Source organism: Sebastes fasciatus, chromosome 1, assembly GCF_043250625.1.
Source record: "Sebastes fasciatus isolate fSebFas1 chromosome 1, fSebFas1.pri, whole genome shotgun sequence".
Taxonomy (NCBI): domain Eukaryota; kingdom Metazoa; phylum Chordata; class Actinopteri; order Perciformes; family Sebastidae; genus Sebastes; species Sebastes fasciatus.
Genome location: NC_133795.1, coordinates 37,977,927 through 37,998,766, shown reverse-complemented (window position 1 = coordinate 37,998,766; position 20,840 = coordinate 37,977,927). Strand labels below are relative to the sequence as shown.

The 20,840-nt window shown below is 40.7% G+C and overlaps 1 protein-coding gene across 1 annotated transcript in view; it reads right to left on the bottom strand.

Moving 5' to 3' along the window:
• Window positions 1-20,840, bottom strand: part of raly (RALY heterogeneous nuclear ribonucleoprotein) — a 167,037-nt gene that overhangs the window by 68,342 nt on the left and 77,855 nt on the right. The window contains 1 exon segment of the mRNA XM_074647825.1: window positions 8,473-8,802. Coding sequence (XP_074503926.1) covers window positions 8,473-8,767 — 295 coding nt within the window. The 5' untranslated portion in view covers window positions 8,768-8,802.

The window sequence follows — 20,840 nt, the reverse complement described above, 5'->3', positions numbered from 1 at the left end:
ACAGTCATTCTAAGGAAAATTACCTAAAAAGATTGTTTGTCTTCTTTCAGATTAGTGGAAAGTAAACATCCAAAATACACATTTAGGTGTTTATTTTACTACTTTGTCTATTTATGTCTGCAGATTTCTCCTAAATTCACCAAAATTTAGCATTAGATAATATGTAAACATAACATTTCAGAAAACTTAAAGTAATTGTCTTAACCTCTTTTACCCGATGGACCCGGTACCGGGTTCGTCTGAGCTGTGTGTTAAAACACTGTCTTTAAAAACTTCATAAAAAGCTGTGGTGGTCTTTTTTCTGAATAGTTTCTAACAGACGAGGCCTTAACGCTACTAAAACAACACTCCAAAGGTATTTTGTCCTAACAGCGTTTGTTTGGCAATTATTTCAATATTTTAGTTACAAAATCAACGAACGAGAAATTGTTATTTTCCTTTGTAATATTTTCTTTTACCGTTTTTATATCGAATATACATACTGGACTTACCTTATTTATATTGTTATTGATATTATTTGTTATAATCTAAGTTTTACTTGATCGAATTTCATTATTATAATAAAACTACTCCATTTTGGAGTCAAAATTATACAGTTTAGTTGTTTTGTATTGATTTCATACTGTGCACAATGGTAGACTGTGATGATGCACAGGGTAAATGTCATGGCCAAAGGCTCCATTGTGTGCACATAGCCTCCTGTAGTGGATATCAGTAGTATTTTATAGTGAGATTCCCTTTCAAGAGGTAGAAAACCCATTTGGCACACTTTGGGTATCCAAGTGGCCAAATGGAGAGTCCGCCTGGTCCTATCCTTACTAAAACCTTTGTAGAATCTGTGTGTGTCTTCAGTGGCATCTTTGTGCATGGCATCATTGCTATGATGGTGTTATCCACTGTCTTATCATAATCAAGGCATAGTAACAATTCTCTGAGGTCTTACCTATCCATAGAGACCAAGACCATATAGACCTGCTAGTTGTGGAGTTATTCTTGATTTATTTCGTGTATGTCTGTCTAGGGGAACCAGACCTTCCAGCACCCTAGGGCTTAAGAGGTTAATGTAAGTAATCAACTGGGGAAGTTTCATGATATCTATATTAGTTAAACCTGTAGTTTCTTCAAAATGTAGTGAATTTTAAAATCCATATCTTCAAAGGCCGTTTTCTCTAAATTCGTTTTTTTCTCTCTCACCCAGAAATCTCCACTTCAGCAGCTCTTAAATCCACCAAACTTTCCAGTTCCATTCCTCTCTACAGTATATTCTGATGGTTTTTTCAGAGGGAGTTGTTCCAGTGGTGGAAGAAGTACTCAGATCGTTTAGTTAAGTAAAAGTAGCAATACCACAGCATGAAAATACTCTGTCACACGTAAAAGTCCTGCATTCAAAATCTTTCTTAAGTAAAAGTACAAAAGTATTAGAATCAAAATTTAGTTCAAAAGTCAAAAGTACTCATGCAGAATGGCTCATATCAGAATTATGTGCATTATTTTATTGGATAATAATTATTGATGCATCAATGTGTTCATCACGTTAATGTGTCAGCTGGTAGAGTTGGAGCTATTGTAATTACTTTATATACTGCTGGGTAGTTTAATCCAGAATAAGATCCATCAATCCATTATCTGTAACCGCTTATCCTGTTCAGGGTCATGATGGATCTCAGCTGACATTGGGTGAAGGCGAGGTACGCCCTGGACAGGTCGCCAGACTATCACAGGGCTGACACATAGAGACAGACAACCATTCACGCTCACATTCACATCTACGGGACATTTAGAGTCAACAATGAACCTGCTTGTTGTTGGACTGTGGGAGGAAACCTGAGATCCCGGAGAAAACCCACGCTAACACGGGGAGAACATGAAGTGTGGAGTGCATATTAATTGATCGATACTTTGTATTGATAATCAAAATCTGCAAAGGAACTAGTAACTAAAGCTGTCGAATAAATGTAGTGGAGAAAAAAAGTACAATATTTGCCTGTGAAATGTAATGGAGTAGTAGTATAAAGTAACACACAATGGTATTACTCAAATAAAGTACAAGTACCTAACATTTGTACTTAAGAACAGTACTTGAGCAAATGCACTTCGTTACTTTCTACGAGTCTGTTCATACATAATTCATAGCCTGATTTATACAACATTTTATTCCTAAAAACACTGTGGAAATGGGTATTTTTTATTACTGTTAACAGTATTTTCTGATTTATCGAGTGATACAATGAGATATCCATATCCATAATCCTCTGAGTCTAATATGTCAACAAAATGAAACAATAATTTTGAACCTGGCTTTATCAAATGTTCAATTTATGTTCTGGAAATGTATGAAAATGAGTACATTTGATGAGTTAATTTGCATATTTAAACAGAACATTTCAGAAAACTTGTTATGCAAACAAATGTTTGTCTTAATAGAGTCAGATCCCAAAAAACATTGAGTAAAATATCTGTAAGAGCACTGAAAAAAGTGGGGGAGAAGAGAAAAGCTTATTGTGGGGAAACTGTCTCTAAAGGTGGATGGTGTGTTGCCTTGTAACCTCCACTAGAGGACGCCGTTGAGCCATTTTCCAACATCTTCTCCACTCAAGTCTGCCCACAGTGTGTTGTCAGCACAGTCAGCTGTATGAATAATCAGAGGGAAAGTAAGAAATCTGATTTTCAACTGTACTGTTTGAGACTTTCCTCCCTTAAGGGGCTACATTAGGCTACATTTAATAACCCTCTGAGACCCACAATAGAGCCGTTTTAGTCTTTCTTAGGGGGGTACAGGGGGTAAATAAAAATAAATCTTAACGTTAAATTAACGTTACTCCTCGTAGATCATAAACGTTTGAATATAAAAGGACTCGTTGAAATCGGTTGAGAAATATAGACGTTATAGTGCTTTTTATCCAGAAAAACGGCAGCTCCCCCGTTCACTTGTACAGGGTTACAGGCCAGGCTTGCCCTGTCCAATATGGCGTCCACGTTGACGTACGATCCAGGAGTCAATGCGTCGTCTATGTATATATGTCTAGGGGGAACACCATGACAGCTCAACCAGCCCTGTCTCCTAAAAAATACATTCCCAGACTACTAAACTGCATTGTGAATTTTGACATTTCAAGGGAAAACGTATTTTGTCGTGGATTATGTTTGTTTTTGACGTATCACAAATACATTTGAAATGATAGTCCACGGTAGTTCACATATGAAGGAAGTCGCGGTTGGTGGATGGGTCAAACAAACAGGACTTTCACACAAGAGACCGCTGTTCATGTCTCCCATGTGAAACCAAAAGTAAACGTTCACTTATTTTACGTCTGTAGCTTAATAAAGCAACAAACGTAGTCATTTTAGGCCAAACTATGATGTTTCTTTTATTAAACCAAACCAAGTAGTTTTGTTTTGTTTTGTTTAAATTCATAACGTTACCACATGTTTAAAATTGTGACCGTAAGCCGTGAGAAAATATGTTTCCCTTGAAACTTAACTGAGAATGCAGTTCAGTTGTACGGGAACGGAATTGACAGGTTTGGCTCAACAGTCTATCCAGTCCGTTCTCATTCCCAGCGTGTGAAATAGCGACGCTTTGTCACGGGTTTGAAATTCCTTAAAACATAAAGCAGGATGAACTCCATGTCTTTAAAAAGTGTTGGAAGATCAAGCAAAAGGGAGGAGTGAGGATAATAAAAGGATGGATGGGCAGAAGGATGAGGGAAAGTGAGTTTTCAGCAGCCAGAGGATGAAGATCCAAGCCTGTTAACTTCACCGTGAAGGGGAATGTGTGTGTGTGTGTGTGTGTGTGTGTGTGTGTGTTTGTGTGTGTGCGTGCATGTGAGTGTGTCTGTTTGAGGCAGTGATCCAGAAGCCAGACCGCAGCCAGGTGTGGAAATGGCAGAAGTCCAGTTGTTTGCAAGGGCACACATACAACCCAAACTGTTATTGACCCTCCCCTTTATGACCTATAGGGGAAAACAGTGCACACACCCACACACACACACACACACACACAAACAGTCCACCTGCTGCTCCATACGCCTCAGTGATTTTATTCCGTCTCCTGCAGGGTCTTTTTATTCAAAGTGGAAGTCCCTGAACGCAACACAAACTGAACCTACATCGACTCTTCCAATGTTTCTCTTAACAGCAAGCAATCATTTCAGACCTAAAAACACTTCACACTCTCTTCATGATCATGATGAAACTGGAAACTGGTGAGCTGTCGTTAGTGGTTTCTTCAGCAGTTTGTGAATCAGTTGTCCCCTCAGCAGTTGTCATTATTTTAGAGCTCTCAGGTTCTCTATCTTTTAACCTAAAAATCAAAGACCATCTATAAAATGTGATGATAATAAACATGGCAACATTATTCTATGTTTTACTGTGTTACTGAATTTCACCGTTGACCAATACTGTCCAGTTACAGACTGAACTACCAATTTGCTTAACTGGTATATGTCAGTTAACTCCTGTCATTGAGCTTAGCAAAGCATTATCAGCTAACTAGTATGGTTAGGTCTCCATGCAGCCATAGTAGCTAAACAACTAGTAACTCCGTCACAGCAAAGGTCGAGCTCCACCTGTTTCACGAGGTTAGGTTGATTCATTTCCGGACAGAAACTAGAGGCTGTAACTTGTACTGCAAATTAAACCTTTTTTTTAGGTTTGAACTTTAACAGTTGTCCACTGTAAATAAACACTTAAAGGAGTTTTGACCAGCAGTGCTATGGAGCAGTGTTTTTATGACTGGGTCCCTATTTTGTTTGTATATCATGCAAACCAGTTCTCATTCCCAACTCCTCACATACGGACACTTGGTCAGCACTCCTTGGCGTCACTTAGGTTTAGACAACAACACTACTTAAGTTTAGTAAAAGATTGTGGTTTGGGGTTAAAATAAATGTTTGTTACGTAACTTAAGTTACTTAACGTACGTTACTTACATGATAAGTAGGCTACTTTGCGAAACATACTTGTGTAACTTAAAGTAAGTCAACGTTGAATTTTGGTTTCTCATGGGACATTAGCAGCAGTCTCGTCAGTGAAAGTCCTGTGTTTGTTTGACCCATCCATCCATCCAGACCTCCTCTCTAGGTTCCATGGTGGAGAGGTGGCCGTGTTTCTCTGGCTCTATCTATCTGGCCTGAAGAGGAGGTCGTGTTGCTCTAGCTCGATCTGTTTGGCATGGAGAGGAGGTTGTGTTGCTCTGGCTCTATCTGTTTGGAAACGCCGGGAAGCTGCTTGACATCCTTTTTGGATTTTTCACTTCACTTCCCAGATCCACTTTGTTTGAACCAATCCAACAGCATCCAATCAAGTTTCAGGAGAAAACCATGAAGAACCAACGTTATGTTACTGAGCACCAGTTGGATCCGGTTACTCTGCTGTTAAAATTACGTTACATTTGGTGAAGAGCGCATATGGCTTGTTTAGGACTCGGGACCTGAGTTGGGACTTGAGTGCACAGACTTGAGACTAGAGCCAAAATGCTCTGCCAAAGGTAAACAGTGTATTCTTCTGTTGGAATTGACTCTTGTTTTGAGTTGTTTGGTGGATTGGATGAATGAACTCTCTATCAGTAACAAGGAACAAACAAGACATATTGGCTATAGGCCGTTCCATTCTCTGTATTCCCACGTCTGTGATAACCCTGGCTCTGTGGGGGCGAGCGTTGTTTCTTAGAGGATGAAGTTAGGTCCCAGATTGTGGAGATATGGGATCGCCACTGGCTGCAGAATCTCATCCCGATATCTCACTGCATTGAGATGGCCTTCAATGATGACAAGCCTTGTTTTGCCAGTGAGGGAGATGCACCCCCACACCATGACACTGCCCCCACCAAAAGCTGTTACTCCATCGGTGCAACAATCAGCATAGCGTTCTCCACGTCGTCTCCATACTTTGACCCTCCCATCCAACTTTGGCAGACAGAACCTGGACTCATCCCTGAACATGACATTCCCCCACATGTTCAGGTTCCATTGTCTGTGTTGTCGACACCAGCGCAAACGGGCCTGATGGTGAAGGGCAGTCATTGCAGGCTTCCTGGTAGCCTTATGAGAATACACTGTTTACCATTGGCAGAGCATTTTGGCAAATTTTTCTTGGGCGCTCCCCACATAATCAGCTGTGCTGCTCATCCCACAAATGCATGATCCTTACAAGTTGGACATCATTGTGAACGATGTAAAATACAATGCCAATTAGCATTGTAATAACAGAGAAATAATCGACCAAACACAAGTTTCCGAACTTTTTTTCCCCAGTTTATATACACATGTACACATTACATGGGATTTATTTTATTTATTTATTTTTTAACCGTGGTATAAAATTTGGAATCGAGAATTGTGGAAATTCAATGGTATTGGTATCGACTACTAGATTTCTTGTATCGTGACATCCCTATGCAGTATTTTGCCTATTTATCACCTCTTTAATGTGAAGCATTTTGTCAGTAACGCTGGTTTTATGAAGTGCTAAACAATCGTCATTATCATGTTACTTTTATTGTTTGAGTCGTGTTTTGCCTGCCAAAAAAACCCCCACCAAGACAGTGATGAGACACGTTTTAACCTTTTCAACACATTAAGTCATCCCAGTAAAATACACATGGGTCTGAAATTACCTGGAGAGCTGAGAAGAGAGGGAGAGTGGTAGAGAGACAGAAAAGAAGAGCGATTTGATATTATCCCCATAGCAAAACACACACACACACATACATACAGTACATACTAGCAGTGGGGCAGAGAGCATCGCTTAGCAGCTCCTTAGCTGTCATAGCTTTATTCTACATTGAAAACTCACAGGCACACTGATGGAGCCTTCTGGGAAATGTACCCTGTACTATTAGTGTTGTTAGTGGGGTAGCAATTAACCCTTCAACCAAGAACACTAAGATACACACTGTTACACACACATAAACAGACACACACTTTCAGTTATACTCATTCATAAATGGCCTCTTCCCGCACACACACACACACACACACACTGTCAAACACACACTCAGAGAGACTATTAGAGAAGCGCAGCTCTGCAGTGACTGAACATAAACCAAATGAGTTCTTCACAGCAGCTCGCTGACAGCTCGTCTCTCGCCGCTCCGCCGCCGGGGAACAGACAGACGGGAGAAAACACTCCAGGGGCGTAAAGGCAACACTCTGATTTCCCCTCTGATATGTCATTGCACAGTAACGCAGAGGAAAGGTGGGAGAGAGACATAAACACTCGAGAGGAAAATGGATGTAAGGGGTCGTCAAAGTTTCTGCAGTCGCAGCAAGTTCACTGAACTTAAGTCAGATTATTACACGACCGTATGCTCTGAAGACATTCATCAGTCAACCGACTCTGGAGTTTTTAACAGCCAGACGTCAGGCAGTTAGTCTTTTTGTCAAATGATACTCATCTTGGAAAGATGTTGATTCATGTCCAGTACTTACATTCAGTACCAACGCAGGAAGGACTGTGATGTTCTTTAGGAATTTAGCACCTTTAACCCTCTGAGACCGACTCTACTGGCTGCAGGTTCAGTTTTGGCGTGGTCATTTTCAGAGGGGTCCCTTGACCTCCGACCTCAAGATAGGTGAATGAAAATGGGTTCTGTGGGTTCCCATGAGTCTCCCCTTTACAGACATGACTTCACACACAGCCTCTAACAACTTACCTCAGTCCAAGGGGGGTTTATTGGCACGGGTAACGTACGTTTACATTGCTAAGCTACTGTGAATGAAAAAACAAAAATACGGTCCTCTCTCTAGGTTCCATGATGGAGAGGAGGTCGTGTTGATCTGGCTCTAGCTCCATCTATTCGGCGTGGAGAGGTGGTCGTGCTGTTCTGGCTCTATCTGATTGGCGTGGAGAGGAGGTCGTGTTGCAGTGGCTCTACCTATCTGGTGTGGAGAGGAGGTCGTGTTGCTCGGACTCTATCTGTTTGCCATGGAGAGGAGGTCGTGTTGCTCTGCCTCTACCTGTTTAACACTGAGAGGAGGTTGTTTTGCTCTGACTGTCTGTTTGGCGACGCCGGGAAGCTGCTTGACATCCTCCTGGATCCACCTTCTCACATGTGTTATTTTTTGTCATATGGATTGTATATGTTGTATTAAGTTTTCCTTATCCGATGAGAGGGTCGTACTGTAAAGGACAGAGGGTGTCGTATGCTGTACAGATTGTAAAGCCCCTCGAGGAAAGTTTGTGATTTGTGATTTTGGGCTATTAAAATAAAATTGACTTGGCTTGACACACGGGACATGAACAGCGTTCTCCTGGGTTTCTTTGACCCGTCCTTCTAGCCCGTCATCCTCCCTACGTGCACTTTGTGCTCTTTATACTACGTCTCCTGACGTCCTTAGTGGCCACCCTGCACGTCCTGGCTAGCAATTACGTGGGTTATATACAAAGTACAGAGTATTACTTTTCGTAGGTAAAAGTACAAACAGGGGAAGAGAACAGCCTGATAATTCACGCTGCGTCACGTGGACTCACCCAGCGTCTGTCCGGCCAGCACCCGGCCGTTCTCCCCGATCACGGCCCCCCTGGCGTGCCGCTCACTGGCGTACTGGATGAAGGCGTAGCCCTTGTGCACGGAGCAGCCCAGCACCCGGCCATACTTGGAGAAGATGCTCTCCACGTCCATCTTCTTCACCACCCCTGTGTTCAGGTTGCCGATGAACACCCGGGAGTTGATCGACTTTGGATCTGTCTTGTTGGTCACGTTGCTGGTCTGGACCTTCAGCGCCATGCTGGAGACACGGGCGGCGGAAGCGACTGACAGATGCATGGGTTGGGAGGGAGATACGCAGAGAGATGGGGGGTCTGAAGGGAATAAAAGAGAAGAGATAACTGGTGTTAGCACATCTGCAATCACTGAGACTCAAACCTGCTGGGAAAGCATGAGTCATTGCAGTATAAATAACTGTCGAGACAAGAAGTTTGAGGTTCACAGTGTCTCAGGAGATAAGTTTCTTCACTGAGCAAACCGTACTTAGTGTTCATTCATCGTTCACACAGATATCAAGACCTTGGTGCAGAGATACGAGTCGTGCTTTTGTAAGAAAAGCAATAAGAAGACAGTTATATGTGTGGGTGCGGGGCCTTCTTGTTAAGTAGAATAACAGACTCGGTGAGTTTTGATTTTCTGATCACATAAAGTTCACTCTGTTCAGACGGTCTAATATGTGGAGAGGTATCACCAATCTACTGGGATTGAATCCTGTGATTGTGTGACCAAGGACAGACATTCAAAACAGATATACGTCTAGCTGAACTAGCAGTAGGTCAGTGAAACAATGTTCCACCAAATAGGGACTATTCACAATGTAGACATTATACGCAACCGGTGAATTCCTGACTACTCATTACTAAAAGAAGCACTTCTGTTGAAAGGGAAGCTCCAGTCAAATGTCTCTTTGCATTAAACAACAACCAACAAGTTTCCGCTGATCAGGCGAGCAGAAAAAAACCCCCAAAACCCACTGCTTCTTCACATGAGACTAGCTCCATCGATCACAGAGCAGGATTTGAAAACCAAATGTAGTTTTCATCTCCATCTCTGCTGCATGCCGATTCCCTCCATGCACATAACTAATGAACACTAGCTGAGAAGACAACAGGAGAAGGTAAGATGGAGGAGAGGAGGGGAGAGGAGAGGAGGACAGAAGGGGAGAACTGGGAGGAAATAAAAACTAAGGGACAAGAAAAGGAAGATATTTAGAAGAGGAGAGATCAGGAGAACAAGCGTCGGTTTAAAACATGTGGAGGCCATTGAGAGATGACAGAACAGAAAAATAAAAAATGAGAGAAGAGATGGAGGGATGGAAAAAGATGGGGGCGTTGAGGAACATTTGGGTCTCTTAAATGATTCTGTTTGTGCAGTATATTACAAATGAATTAAATTATGGTAAGAATAGTTCTATTACTCATTAACCCTCTGAGACCCGCGATCCCGACCGACTTTACTGTCTTTCAGAGACTGTAGCAGGTTCAGTTTTAGAGCTAGAGTGAAGATATATCACACGAAACTAGAAGCCCTGAGGAATCCCTCGGTACCAACCATGTCATGCTAACATGTTGGATGAAGTGGCTAAATAACAATCCAAAGATTTTGGCGAGGAAAAACTGGCATGGCCGTTTTCAAAGGGGTGCCTTGACCTCTGACCTCCAGATATGTGAATGTAAATGGGTTCTATGGGTACCCACGAGTCTCCCCTTTACAGACATGCCCACTTTATGATAATCACATGCAGTTATTTTCATGCACTATAAATGTGTTATTGTCTCATATTCTAAAATGGTGTGTCTGAATATTTCTGCATACTGGGGTCCCTAAACAGTCCTGAATTACATAAATTGGGTATCACTGTAAAGCTGAGACTCTTGTGGATCCAATGAGCCCAACTGTATTCATGTGTGATGATGTTAGTCCCCATAGGAGACATTTCATTGTAGTGAGACCAGTTTTTTAAACTTGACCTCGCTGTATAAAATGACCTGTGGTGACCTCTAGGATAATCTCAGCCTCATGAAACTTTACAGCCACAATCCCAGGATACCTAGAGCATTCAGAGGATGGATGGCTTTCCTAGATAGATTGATAATAAGGGGGTTTCTGAGCAGTTTACTCAACAGAAGTGCTCGCCATCCAATCGCCGAACAATGCAATTCTTTCAGAAATCTCCAAATGTCAAAAGTTTTTGATCCCAAATCACAGCATGGCTTTTTCTGTGGTGTTCCTCAAGGTTTTGGTGTCTTGATGTGGTATTTTGGAGGGATTATTGATCATTTTTTATCAATTTTTCAATGATACATTTTTTTTAAATTTAGCACCAAATCTGTCCTAATGAATTAATTATTTAATTCATGTTTATTTCTGATTTATGACTAGAACAACTTGACACACAGTGCTGCATCTCAAATTAATCTTCAGGTTACCAGCTTTCAGATGATGTACACCACTTCTATGTAACATCTACTGTTGACCTGCTATCTCCCCCTAAAGACTCCCTGTACCCCCCTAAAAAAGACAAATCAGCCCATATCATCGGTTCCCAACCTTTTGGCTTGTGACCCCTTAAAGTGAAGCAATAATTTGTGATCCCAAAGTGACTTCTCCATCAGAGATTGATTGATTTCAGAATCTTTTAGAGGCCTGAAGAGGCACCTGCTTCAAATGTTATCAGCTGATTGAATGGGCGTTATCAGCGGTTATCAGCCTCATAGATAGCCTACGGGTTAGAAGAGACCCAGATTAAAAACGTAGCTACTCTCCTCACCGACTGCTAAAAAACTCCAGTGGATTATGCGTCACATTTCATCACTACTTCATATCTACTCGACTCTCAGCTTCCTGTAAATGCCAGGTTTACATCTGAATGCCACTTCAGTGAATGAGTCATGTCAACCACTGATGGTACAGTACAGTAGTAGGAGTCTGACAGATGAGTCAGCAGAGAGGAGATGGAACAACTGGTTTGTTTGTTTGTTCGGTCTGTCAACAATGTCACGAAGCGGAGCGACATCAGGAGACAGAAAAAACAGCACATCGTGATTTATTTATTTTACGATTTTGAAATGGATGTTTTAATGCCAGAATCGATATATTTGCTTCATTTGAGTCTATGTGGAGGTAGAAGGAAGTTACCGCTTTTATTGTTGTAGTCTGAGTAACGTGACGTCATATCCATTCCGTATCTGTCAACCAAAACAAACCAGCCGGCCGCCGCGAGCCGTAACGAAAAAGTAGAAAACGGCGGAGGGTCTGCGTCGGGTCAGGGCTCCGTACGGGCCAGTCAAGCTCTTCCACATCAAACTGGGAAAACCATTTCTTGATGGTGCTGGCATTGTGCATGGAGGCCATTCTCATGTTGAAACAGGAAAGGGCTAAACACAAACAGTTACCACAAAGTTGGAAGCATTCTGTTGTCTAAAATATGATGTTAGGCCGTAGTATATTAGATTTCCCTTTATTTGAACGAAGGTGCCTAAACCATGAAAAACAGACCTGCTTGGCTGCTCTTCTGTCTCTCATTAAAGATATCCAGCAGTGAGTCTGGAGAGAGAATATGTATGATCTAACACTGCTGACTGTGTGTGTGTGTGTGTGTGTGTGTGTGTGTGTGTGTGTTACAGGAAAGAGCCTGCATCTCAAGAAAAGTCAAAGGCTAAAAGTCAGGTTAAGAACCTTTGTCTTTCTTTGTGTGTGCGTTTGATTTGATGATCTCTGGTCCTCCTGACCTTCCCAGTGACAACAACATCCCAAACCTGATTGGTCAAACTCTAATGAATCAAATTGAGCTCGGCCCAGAGGGACCTGTGTGTGTTTGTTTCAGAGGTCCACATTCAGTGGACAACAGAATAGTGTTGATCCAGCAAATCCAATGTGTGTGTGTGTGTGTGTGTGTGTGTGTGTGTGTGTGTGTGTGTGTGTGTGCGTGCGTGCGTGCGTGCGTGCGTGCGTGTGTGTGTGCGCGTGTGTGTGCACATGTGCGCGGGGGTGAGTGAGAGAGAGAGATAGTGAGTAAAAGTTTGTGGGAATGAGTTTGCTAAGAGAAGGAACTTGAACATACTGTACACACACAGGGAATGCAGGCTGTTTTCAAGTTTCTGCATGAGGAGTCATTTATGCATCATTGCAAGTACTGCAAGGTGAACACAGTAGGCTTATGTAGGTAAGTAGGTACGTGTTATGCCCGGTTCAGACTACACAATATCAGCCCGATTATAGCCCGACACGGCCGTGGTAGGGTGTCGACTCGGATCGGGAACAATAAATGAGTGTCGTGGGCGACAGTCAATTGTTTTATCTCGTGTAGTGTGTCATAGTACACGACAACCAACGTCCCGACAGAAAGTCTAGCATGTTTGATTTTTTTTTTTTAATTCCACGATGTGTTTGACCGGCTGAGCACAGATGCACACAGCTGTAAACAGAAGCACATGGCTACTTATTATGCAGAATGATGTCATCGGACCTTCCCAGCTCAACTGCTGTCAAACCTCGCAGTAGGAAGTTCAATCTAGATTGTGTAGGAGTAGAAATCTTGGCCTAAAATGTTTTCAAGATTAGACAGTGGATAATTATAGCAATGATGCCATGCACTGAGATGACACTGATTTCGTTCGGCAACTCCTTGACTACAACTGTGCCAAAACAGATATAAATAACACAAAGCACATAGATTCTACAAAGGTTTTAGTAAAGATAGGACCAGGAGGACTCTCCATTTGGCACACTGGGTTTTCTACCTGTTGAAAGGGAATCTGTCTCTAAAATACTACTGATATCAACTACAGGAGGCTATGTGCGCACAATGGAGCCTTTGGCTATGACATTTACTCTGTATATCATCACATTCTACCATTGTGCACAGTATTAAATCAATAAAAAACAACAAAATTGCATAATTTTGACTCCAAATGGAGTAGTTTTATTATAATAATGAAATGTGATCAAGTAAAACTTAGATAATAACAAATAAGATAAAAAAAAATGTAAATAAGATAACAAAATTGAATCTAAAGTCAAGTATGTACATTCAATATAAAAACGGTCAAAAATACTATTAAGTAAAAATACAATTTCTCGTGCGTTGATTTTGTAAGTAAAATATTAAAATAATTGCCAAACAAACATTGTTTGGAAGAAATAGACTTGGAGTGTTGTTTTAGTAGCGTTAAGGCCTCATCTTTTAGAAATTATTCCGAAAAAAGACATTGTATGAAGTTTTAAAGGCCGTGTTTTAACACACAGCTCAGCCGAACCCGGTACCGAGTTTGTCGGGTGAAAGAGATTCAATTTCATCCCTTTAATAAATCTCACGACTGTGCCTCATGTACAGGCCTGTACATTAGCAGGAGAGATTATACAAAGAGAATCTAAGCCACAGTATGAATAGGATCTTGAGTGTTGTCATTGTAAAGCATCGTACAAGTAAATGCACCAATTTCCATCGCAAACAGCCTTTAATGGAAACAGAGCAACACTTCCCGTGTCTCTGCTCTCACACACAGAGACTGTGTACTAAAATGCTAAAGCCCAGTGAGCTCATGCTCTATAAGCAAATTAGCTTTAAAAGCTTCCTCCTTCCGGGCTTCATGGCTTGATGATACACGCATACATTAGCATAAAACGGGATAAAGCTTGTAATGAATCAGAGAGCCGACTTTGTGCTTGTAATGTACATTTTAGCTTTTAAACTGAAATGAGCTTCAGATCATATTTTGTCATATTTTTATCCTCAATTACCATCAAGACTTCCATCTTTCTAGAAAATCTATATGTTAAAAACATTTAAAGATAACTCAAATGAATTGAGGGATATAATATTATAGACAGACACAATACATGTAAAACTAAAACGATTTATTTTGTCATTCCTTTCATTAACTAATCATTTACAGAATAAGGAAATATAATTATAAATTGGCGAATGTAATCTTTTTTTTATTTTGTAGCCATTAATGTATAATTTAAATACAAATGTAATTAATAGATTTTATTTTATTAACGCGTTAATAACGTTTTAACGCCACTAATTTCCCAATCAATCTTTCAGAGATCATAGCGGGCAAAACTTACGCTACATTTTGGCGAGGAAAAATTGTCATGGCCATTTTCAAAAGGGTTCCCTTGACCTCTGACCTCCAGATATGTGAATGAAAATGGGTTCTATGGGTACCCACGAGTCTCCCCTTTACAGACATGCCCACTTTATGATAATCACATGCAGTTTAGGGCAAGTCATAGTCAAGTCACACACTGACACACTGACAGCTGTTGTTGCCTGTTGGGCTGCAGTTTGCCATGTTATGATTTGAGCATATTGTTTTATGTTAAATGCAGAACCTGTGAGGGTTTCTGGACAACATCTGTCATTGTTTTGAGTTGTTAATTGATTTCCAATAATAAATATATACATACATTTGCATAAAGCAGCATATTTGCCCACTCCCATGTTGATAAGAGAATTAAATACTTGACAAATCTCCCTTTAAGGTACATTTTGAGCAGAAAAAAAACGTGTGATTAATCGTGATTAAATATTTTAATCGATTGACAGTACTAATAGATTTATAACAGCTTTGTATCAATTTATTCAGTGATTGTAATTAAACTGTAAAATCATGTAATCATTTGCTCCATATCCAACTGGATTATTTTTTTTTTCTATGAGAATTTTTTTTTACTTTTCGTATCCTTTACACCGCTGGTCGGCCCGAAAATAGTGACCTGACTTGATGACTAATGACTCTTGGCTAAACCAATAATATCCGTACTGCTGAGATGCCCTTGAGCAAATCACCAAAAAAACCCGCCAGTTGAGATTGACCTTGTGCTCCGTCCAGAACGATGAAGCTCTCCAGGTTCAATGAAAATTGCACAAACACACTCCGCTGCAGAAAATCCTACCGGCAGCCTCTCCCTGTGACTCTGTCTGTAGGATTAGCAGTTAAAGCTAACATCATAGAGGGCTGTGATCACACAGATTATACAGATGCTGTTGAAAATATCATGATTATGACTTCAACTCACTTGAACACAATGACAGAGTCAGGCGAACCTCTCCAGGACTCACATATGAACATGTAGTGTGATTCATCCAGAGAAGAGATTCGGCTGTAAACGGTCATCCTTCACTTTTCTGTTTTCAGATTTTTCCCTGTTGTTTGGTTGCATCTCTCTGTCATCATTTCTTAGTGTGCCCATGTTTAATTTATGTTTTTTTTTTGCTTCTTTATATACTGCCTGCTACATACAGCACACTGCTGAAGCCGGTTTAATATTTTAAAGGTCTGCAGTTTAAAGTGGGCTCCCAGGATTCAACATCACAAGATCAACAATTCTGATTTGTACCAGTTTTGCTCTGAAGTGCACGTTGCATTTGGAGTTATTTAAAGCTGTTAGTTTGGATTCATGTCAGTTACCAAAGTACTGCGCTAGAATATCAGAAGAATCCAGAAGAATCTTCATTCTTTCGGGCTCTGGGGAAATGCAGCTTTGAATCACTTTGTAAAAAAAATGATTTGCCTTGTTGCTGTCGCTAAAGAGTGATAACTGATATCTAACATCACTCTCATATAGTACAGTCTACAGCTGCATGCAGAGAGTTGATGCCTATTTTCTTCATTTTCAAAAAGGCATTGGGGTAAATGTTGAAACCTACTCACTGAGGAGGAGGAGGCAGGTCGAAGGAAAGAAAGTTTGTAATTTATGCAACACAAAATTAAATAAGGATCATTGCAATAAACAATAAAATATTACAAAAATATTTAGAATTTGTAATCAAAATCCTGAGGAGAGCAAGTCTTGCTGCACATTACTGAACCTCATGTGTTTGTTTATCTTCTCCGGTGTCAACATGGAAAAACTGATTTTCAAAATGTGTTTCCTGCATTCTGGTGACTTTAAAAGAGTGAAAATAACAAAATAATAAGTTCACTGCAACAGCATTTTTAATGTTAAACTTTTGATTTTACCTTTAACTCCCAGGAAAGAAAACTGAATAATTCGCCCCTCTGGTGTGACCTCGGTTTATGAATCTCTGATATAAAATAATATTCATCAGTTTTTATTTATTTCTGCTCCTGCTTGAGTATTTCTTTCTCTTAGTTCTCTCCATATCTCTCTCCTTCTTTCACTCACTGAATCTCCTTTCAGACACAACAATACAACACCACCACTGACCTCTGAAACACATTATTTCTAACGGTTTTCGCTGCATCTAGCAAAGCCCGACTTCGGGCGCTGCACGCTGTGGCGAGCGCAGCTTAAACATGACCTCAAACCACGCTGTGTCGCGAGCATAGACTGCTCTTTTCAGCCGGGAAATGACAGTTGGTGTAGCTCTATTGTCGTCCGGGTGGAAACAGTAGGGATTATATACACTGTTCAGTTCCAGAAACAGGCTAAGATAACGAAAAGGAAAAAGAAGTGTGAAGATTTGCCATAAATCGTGAGAAATACGGGAGAATTGTGACCACGGGAGGAAACCAGGAGAGGACAATGGAATTCCATTTCACTTTCTGCATCAGTTTGATTGACAGCTTTCATACCAGTCTAAATGATCTGAACCAAATCAACAAACGCACCACAATTCCTTTGAAACAAATAAAATAATTTCGGTCTAAAAGCACCCCTAAATAATCAACAATGACCATAGAATATGTTTTGATTTCAAATTACTCTCAGACCAATATGCTGATCATGAAGTGTTGGAACAACAGGAGAGGGGTGCTGTCATGGCGACGAGCTGATAAGAGCTCTGGCTCAGCAGGGAGACGATAATGTGAAGTTCATCATAAGAAGTCGAGTTTTTAGCCTGGAAGACAAGAATGACTCCGCCCTCAGCGAGGGAAGGTCATTCAACCACAGAGGAAGCGGCAGATAGAAACACTTCATAATAATAAATAGAAGAGACGAGACAGCAGCAGCTTTGGGATTACCATGAACTGTGCTTCAACACAAAGTGGTAATACTGTGATAGACCAAATCATTGGGGGCTTACAGACAATATTCCCATAGCCAATAACCCTGATGTTATAGCACCGAGGCGCTGATATATCCACACAACAGCGCTGACCTTTCAAAGTATGAGATCGCTTCTGCTCCACATCCCCAAAGGTTAAGGTTCAAAGATTCAAAGTTCAAGGATCATTTATTGTCTTTCTGCAACACAGGGTTGCACAAATAAATGCTGTTGTAGTCGTTCCTTTATGCTACACAAGAAAAACAGAACAAAAACAGAACAAAAACAGCAGTGCATTCCTGTAGTGCCTATTTTTGAATTTGCATCAGGAAGGATGGAAACAGCATTAACGAAAACACTGGTGAATTCTCTGGGCCGATAATATGGCTGGTATCATAACATTAAACATGACATAGACAGAAGGAAATTTGTTTGAAATATGAATATAAACACATGGAAAGTGACTCTAGAGCGGAACCAAGTGATCAAGAGTGATTAAACAAACTGAAACAACCAAAAGCTTCCAGTGACAGAACCAACACATTTCATTTTCACTGACATGTGCAATGACCTGCAGTTCGTTCCTGGAACAGAATCAAACAACTCTTCTTCTGAACAAACAGTGGTTTCTCTGAAATACAGACACCTATTGGGACTGTTCTTTGTTTGTCAAACTAATGCTCACTGTCATGCAGCCAAGGATCACCTCAAACCAGCATCCTACATGCAAGCAACCAGCCAAAACGCAGTATAAACCAACCGAACAAACCAATCAAAGTATGAACTAATGGGTCATATAACTTGTTTTAGTGCAGTTTGTTCTACCTGCCCATTCACCTGAACTTTTCTACAATTCACAGAGGTTTAGTCCCTCTAAAGATAGTCAAGGACTAGACAGCTTTTTGCAACTACTGACTTTAACCTCTTTTACCCGATGGACCCGGTACCGAATTCGTCTGAGCTGTGTGTTAAAACACTGCCTTTAAAAACTTTATAAAAAGCTGTGGTGGTCTTTTTTCTGAATAGTTTCTAAAAGACGAGGCCTTAACGCTACTAAAACAACACTCCAAGTGGATTTTGTCCAAACAATGTTTGTTTGGCAATGATTTCAATATTTTAATTACAAAATCAACACGAGAAATTGTATTTCTACTTTATAATATTTTTGACCGTTTTTATATTGAATGTACATACTTGACTTTAGATTATTTTCTGTTATCTTATTTACATTGTTATTGATCTTATTTGTTATTATCTAAGTTTTACTTGATCATATTTTATTATTAGAATAAAACTACTCCATTTGGAGTCAAAATTATACAGTTTAGTTGTTTTTTATTGATTTTATTTGATACTGAGCACAATGGTAGAATATGATGATGCACAGGGTAAATATCATGGCCAAAGGCTCCATCCAGCCAGAATCCCTTTCAAAAGGTAGAAAACCCATTTGGCACACTTTGGGCATCCAAGTGGCCAAATGGAGAGTCCTCCTGGTCCTATCCTTACTTAAACCCTTTGTAGAATCTATGTGCTTTGTGTTATTGATATCTGCTTTGGCACAGTTGTAGTCAAGGAGTTGCTGAATGAATTCAGTGGCAGCTCTGTGCATGGCATCATTGCTATAAACATTTTAGGCCAAGATAAAAATGCAATTTTTTCCTTTGGTTCATCACAATGTACTCAGGCATAGTAAAAGACACAATGTCACTGACACTGGGGATAAATTCTTTGAGGTCTTACCCATCCATAGAGACCAAGATCATGCAGATAGACTTGGCAGTTGTGAAGCTATTCTTGATTTATTTTGGGTATGTCTGTCTAGACAAACCCCATCTTCCAGCACCCTAGGGCTTAAGAGGTTGAGTGCAATGTATAGATTCTATATCCATGTCGCCGTGAGTGTCCGTGTGACAAAAAGTTCATCATCAGCCTATGTGTGCAAAGGTCTGCGCTGACTGTCCACATGGATTAGGATTACGTGGACAAACAGTTGAACCTGTCACTGAGACTGCAAGCTTTGGATCCTCAGACAGAGTTCTTCTGATTGTTCCCAAATCCTGGTTCAAGATAAAAGGTGACCAGGGTTTTACAGTCAAGGCCTGAAAGTTCTGGAACTCACTGCCTGAGTATCCGAGGCTTGCAGATTCAGTGAAATAGTTTAAAATTTAAATATTTTTTTATTAGTCCAATATTTACCCATATATTTACAGCAGGTGGGTACAGGGACAAAGACTAGAGTCTATTGCAACCCAAAGCAATTTCCCTGCAATGAATCCTGCTTTTGAGAAGCTTTTAATATTTTTCTGGCGATGTGTGAGAGAGCTGTTGATTTGACTCCATGCTAATTTCCGTACTTGAAGTTTCACTGTATTGCATTAGATTGTGTAAGTGTTTATGTAACTGTGATGAGGAACCTTGTACAGTTTTTGGACATTGTTAATGATCATCATCCCGTGGCAGGACGAGGCCAGCCAGCCAACACCATGTTGAGCTGGAGCAGCTCTCACGTGGATTTACCTCATCATGTCGTGCGTGAAAGGAAGACGTGTAACGTTTTACCCATTCAGAGCAGTAGTACAGAGGAGGACGGATCTGGACCGCCAAAAACACATGGCCTTCACCCTGTTCAGTCGACATTGCATGAGTGAGAGAGAGAGAGAGAGAGAGAGAGAGAGAGAGAGAGAGAAAAAGAGAGAGAGAGAGAGAGAGAGCGAGAGAAAGACGTAGTCAATGTGTTTGGCAGAGATAACGAGACAGACCTGGACAAATGCAGTACAAGGAGGAAATATTATCCTTAAAGAGAATGAGAAATGAGAGAGAGAGAGACTAATTTAGAGTCACAGGGTAATTTGTTTTCAGTTGTTGTCATGGTGTTTGTGTGTTATGTTGAATATTTGACCTTCAAGTAGACTGCCAATTACTAATTGTTCCCCCTGTCTCTCTCAAACACACGTTTGTGCTTGTATACTTGCAACGTATCCACAACGGTTCGTATGATATCTTACAAAAAGTTATTCATCATCTTCTTTCCGTGTGTTCTCCTCTTTGGTGTAAATATCGAAGATGCAATGGTGCGGCGCACCGGTGCCCAGAAGCTGTCAGGGACCCAAAAATCACCTTCCTACACCTACACAAGGACGTGGTTCTTAAGCAGTGTTGTTAATGACTTTGCGGCGCACAAGACCTGCAGGATAAACTTCTAATGGGTGAGTACTAGTTTGTTTTTGTTATTACGGAGTGGGATCAGGGATTTAAATCTATAGCACTGTAATTGTTACGTTTCATATGTTGCAAAATGTGCATCTACTGAAATCTGTGTCTGTGACTACTATTGGGCGGCTGAGTCCAGGGCACGCTGTTAAATTAGCGTGGATAAATGTGGCGCTC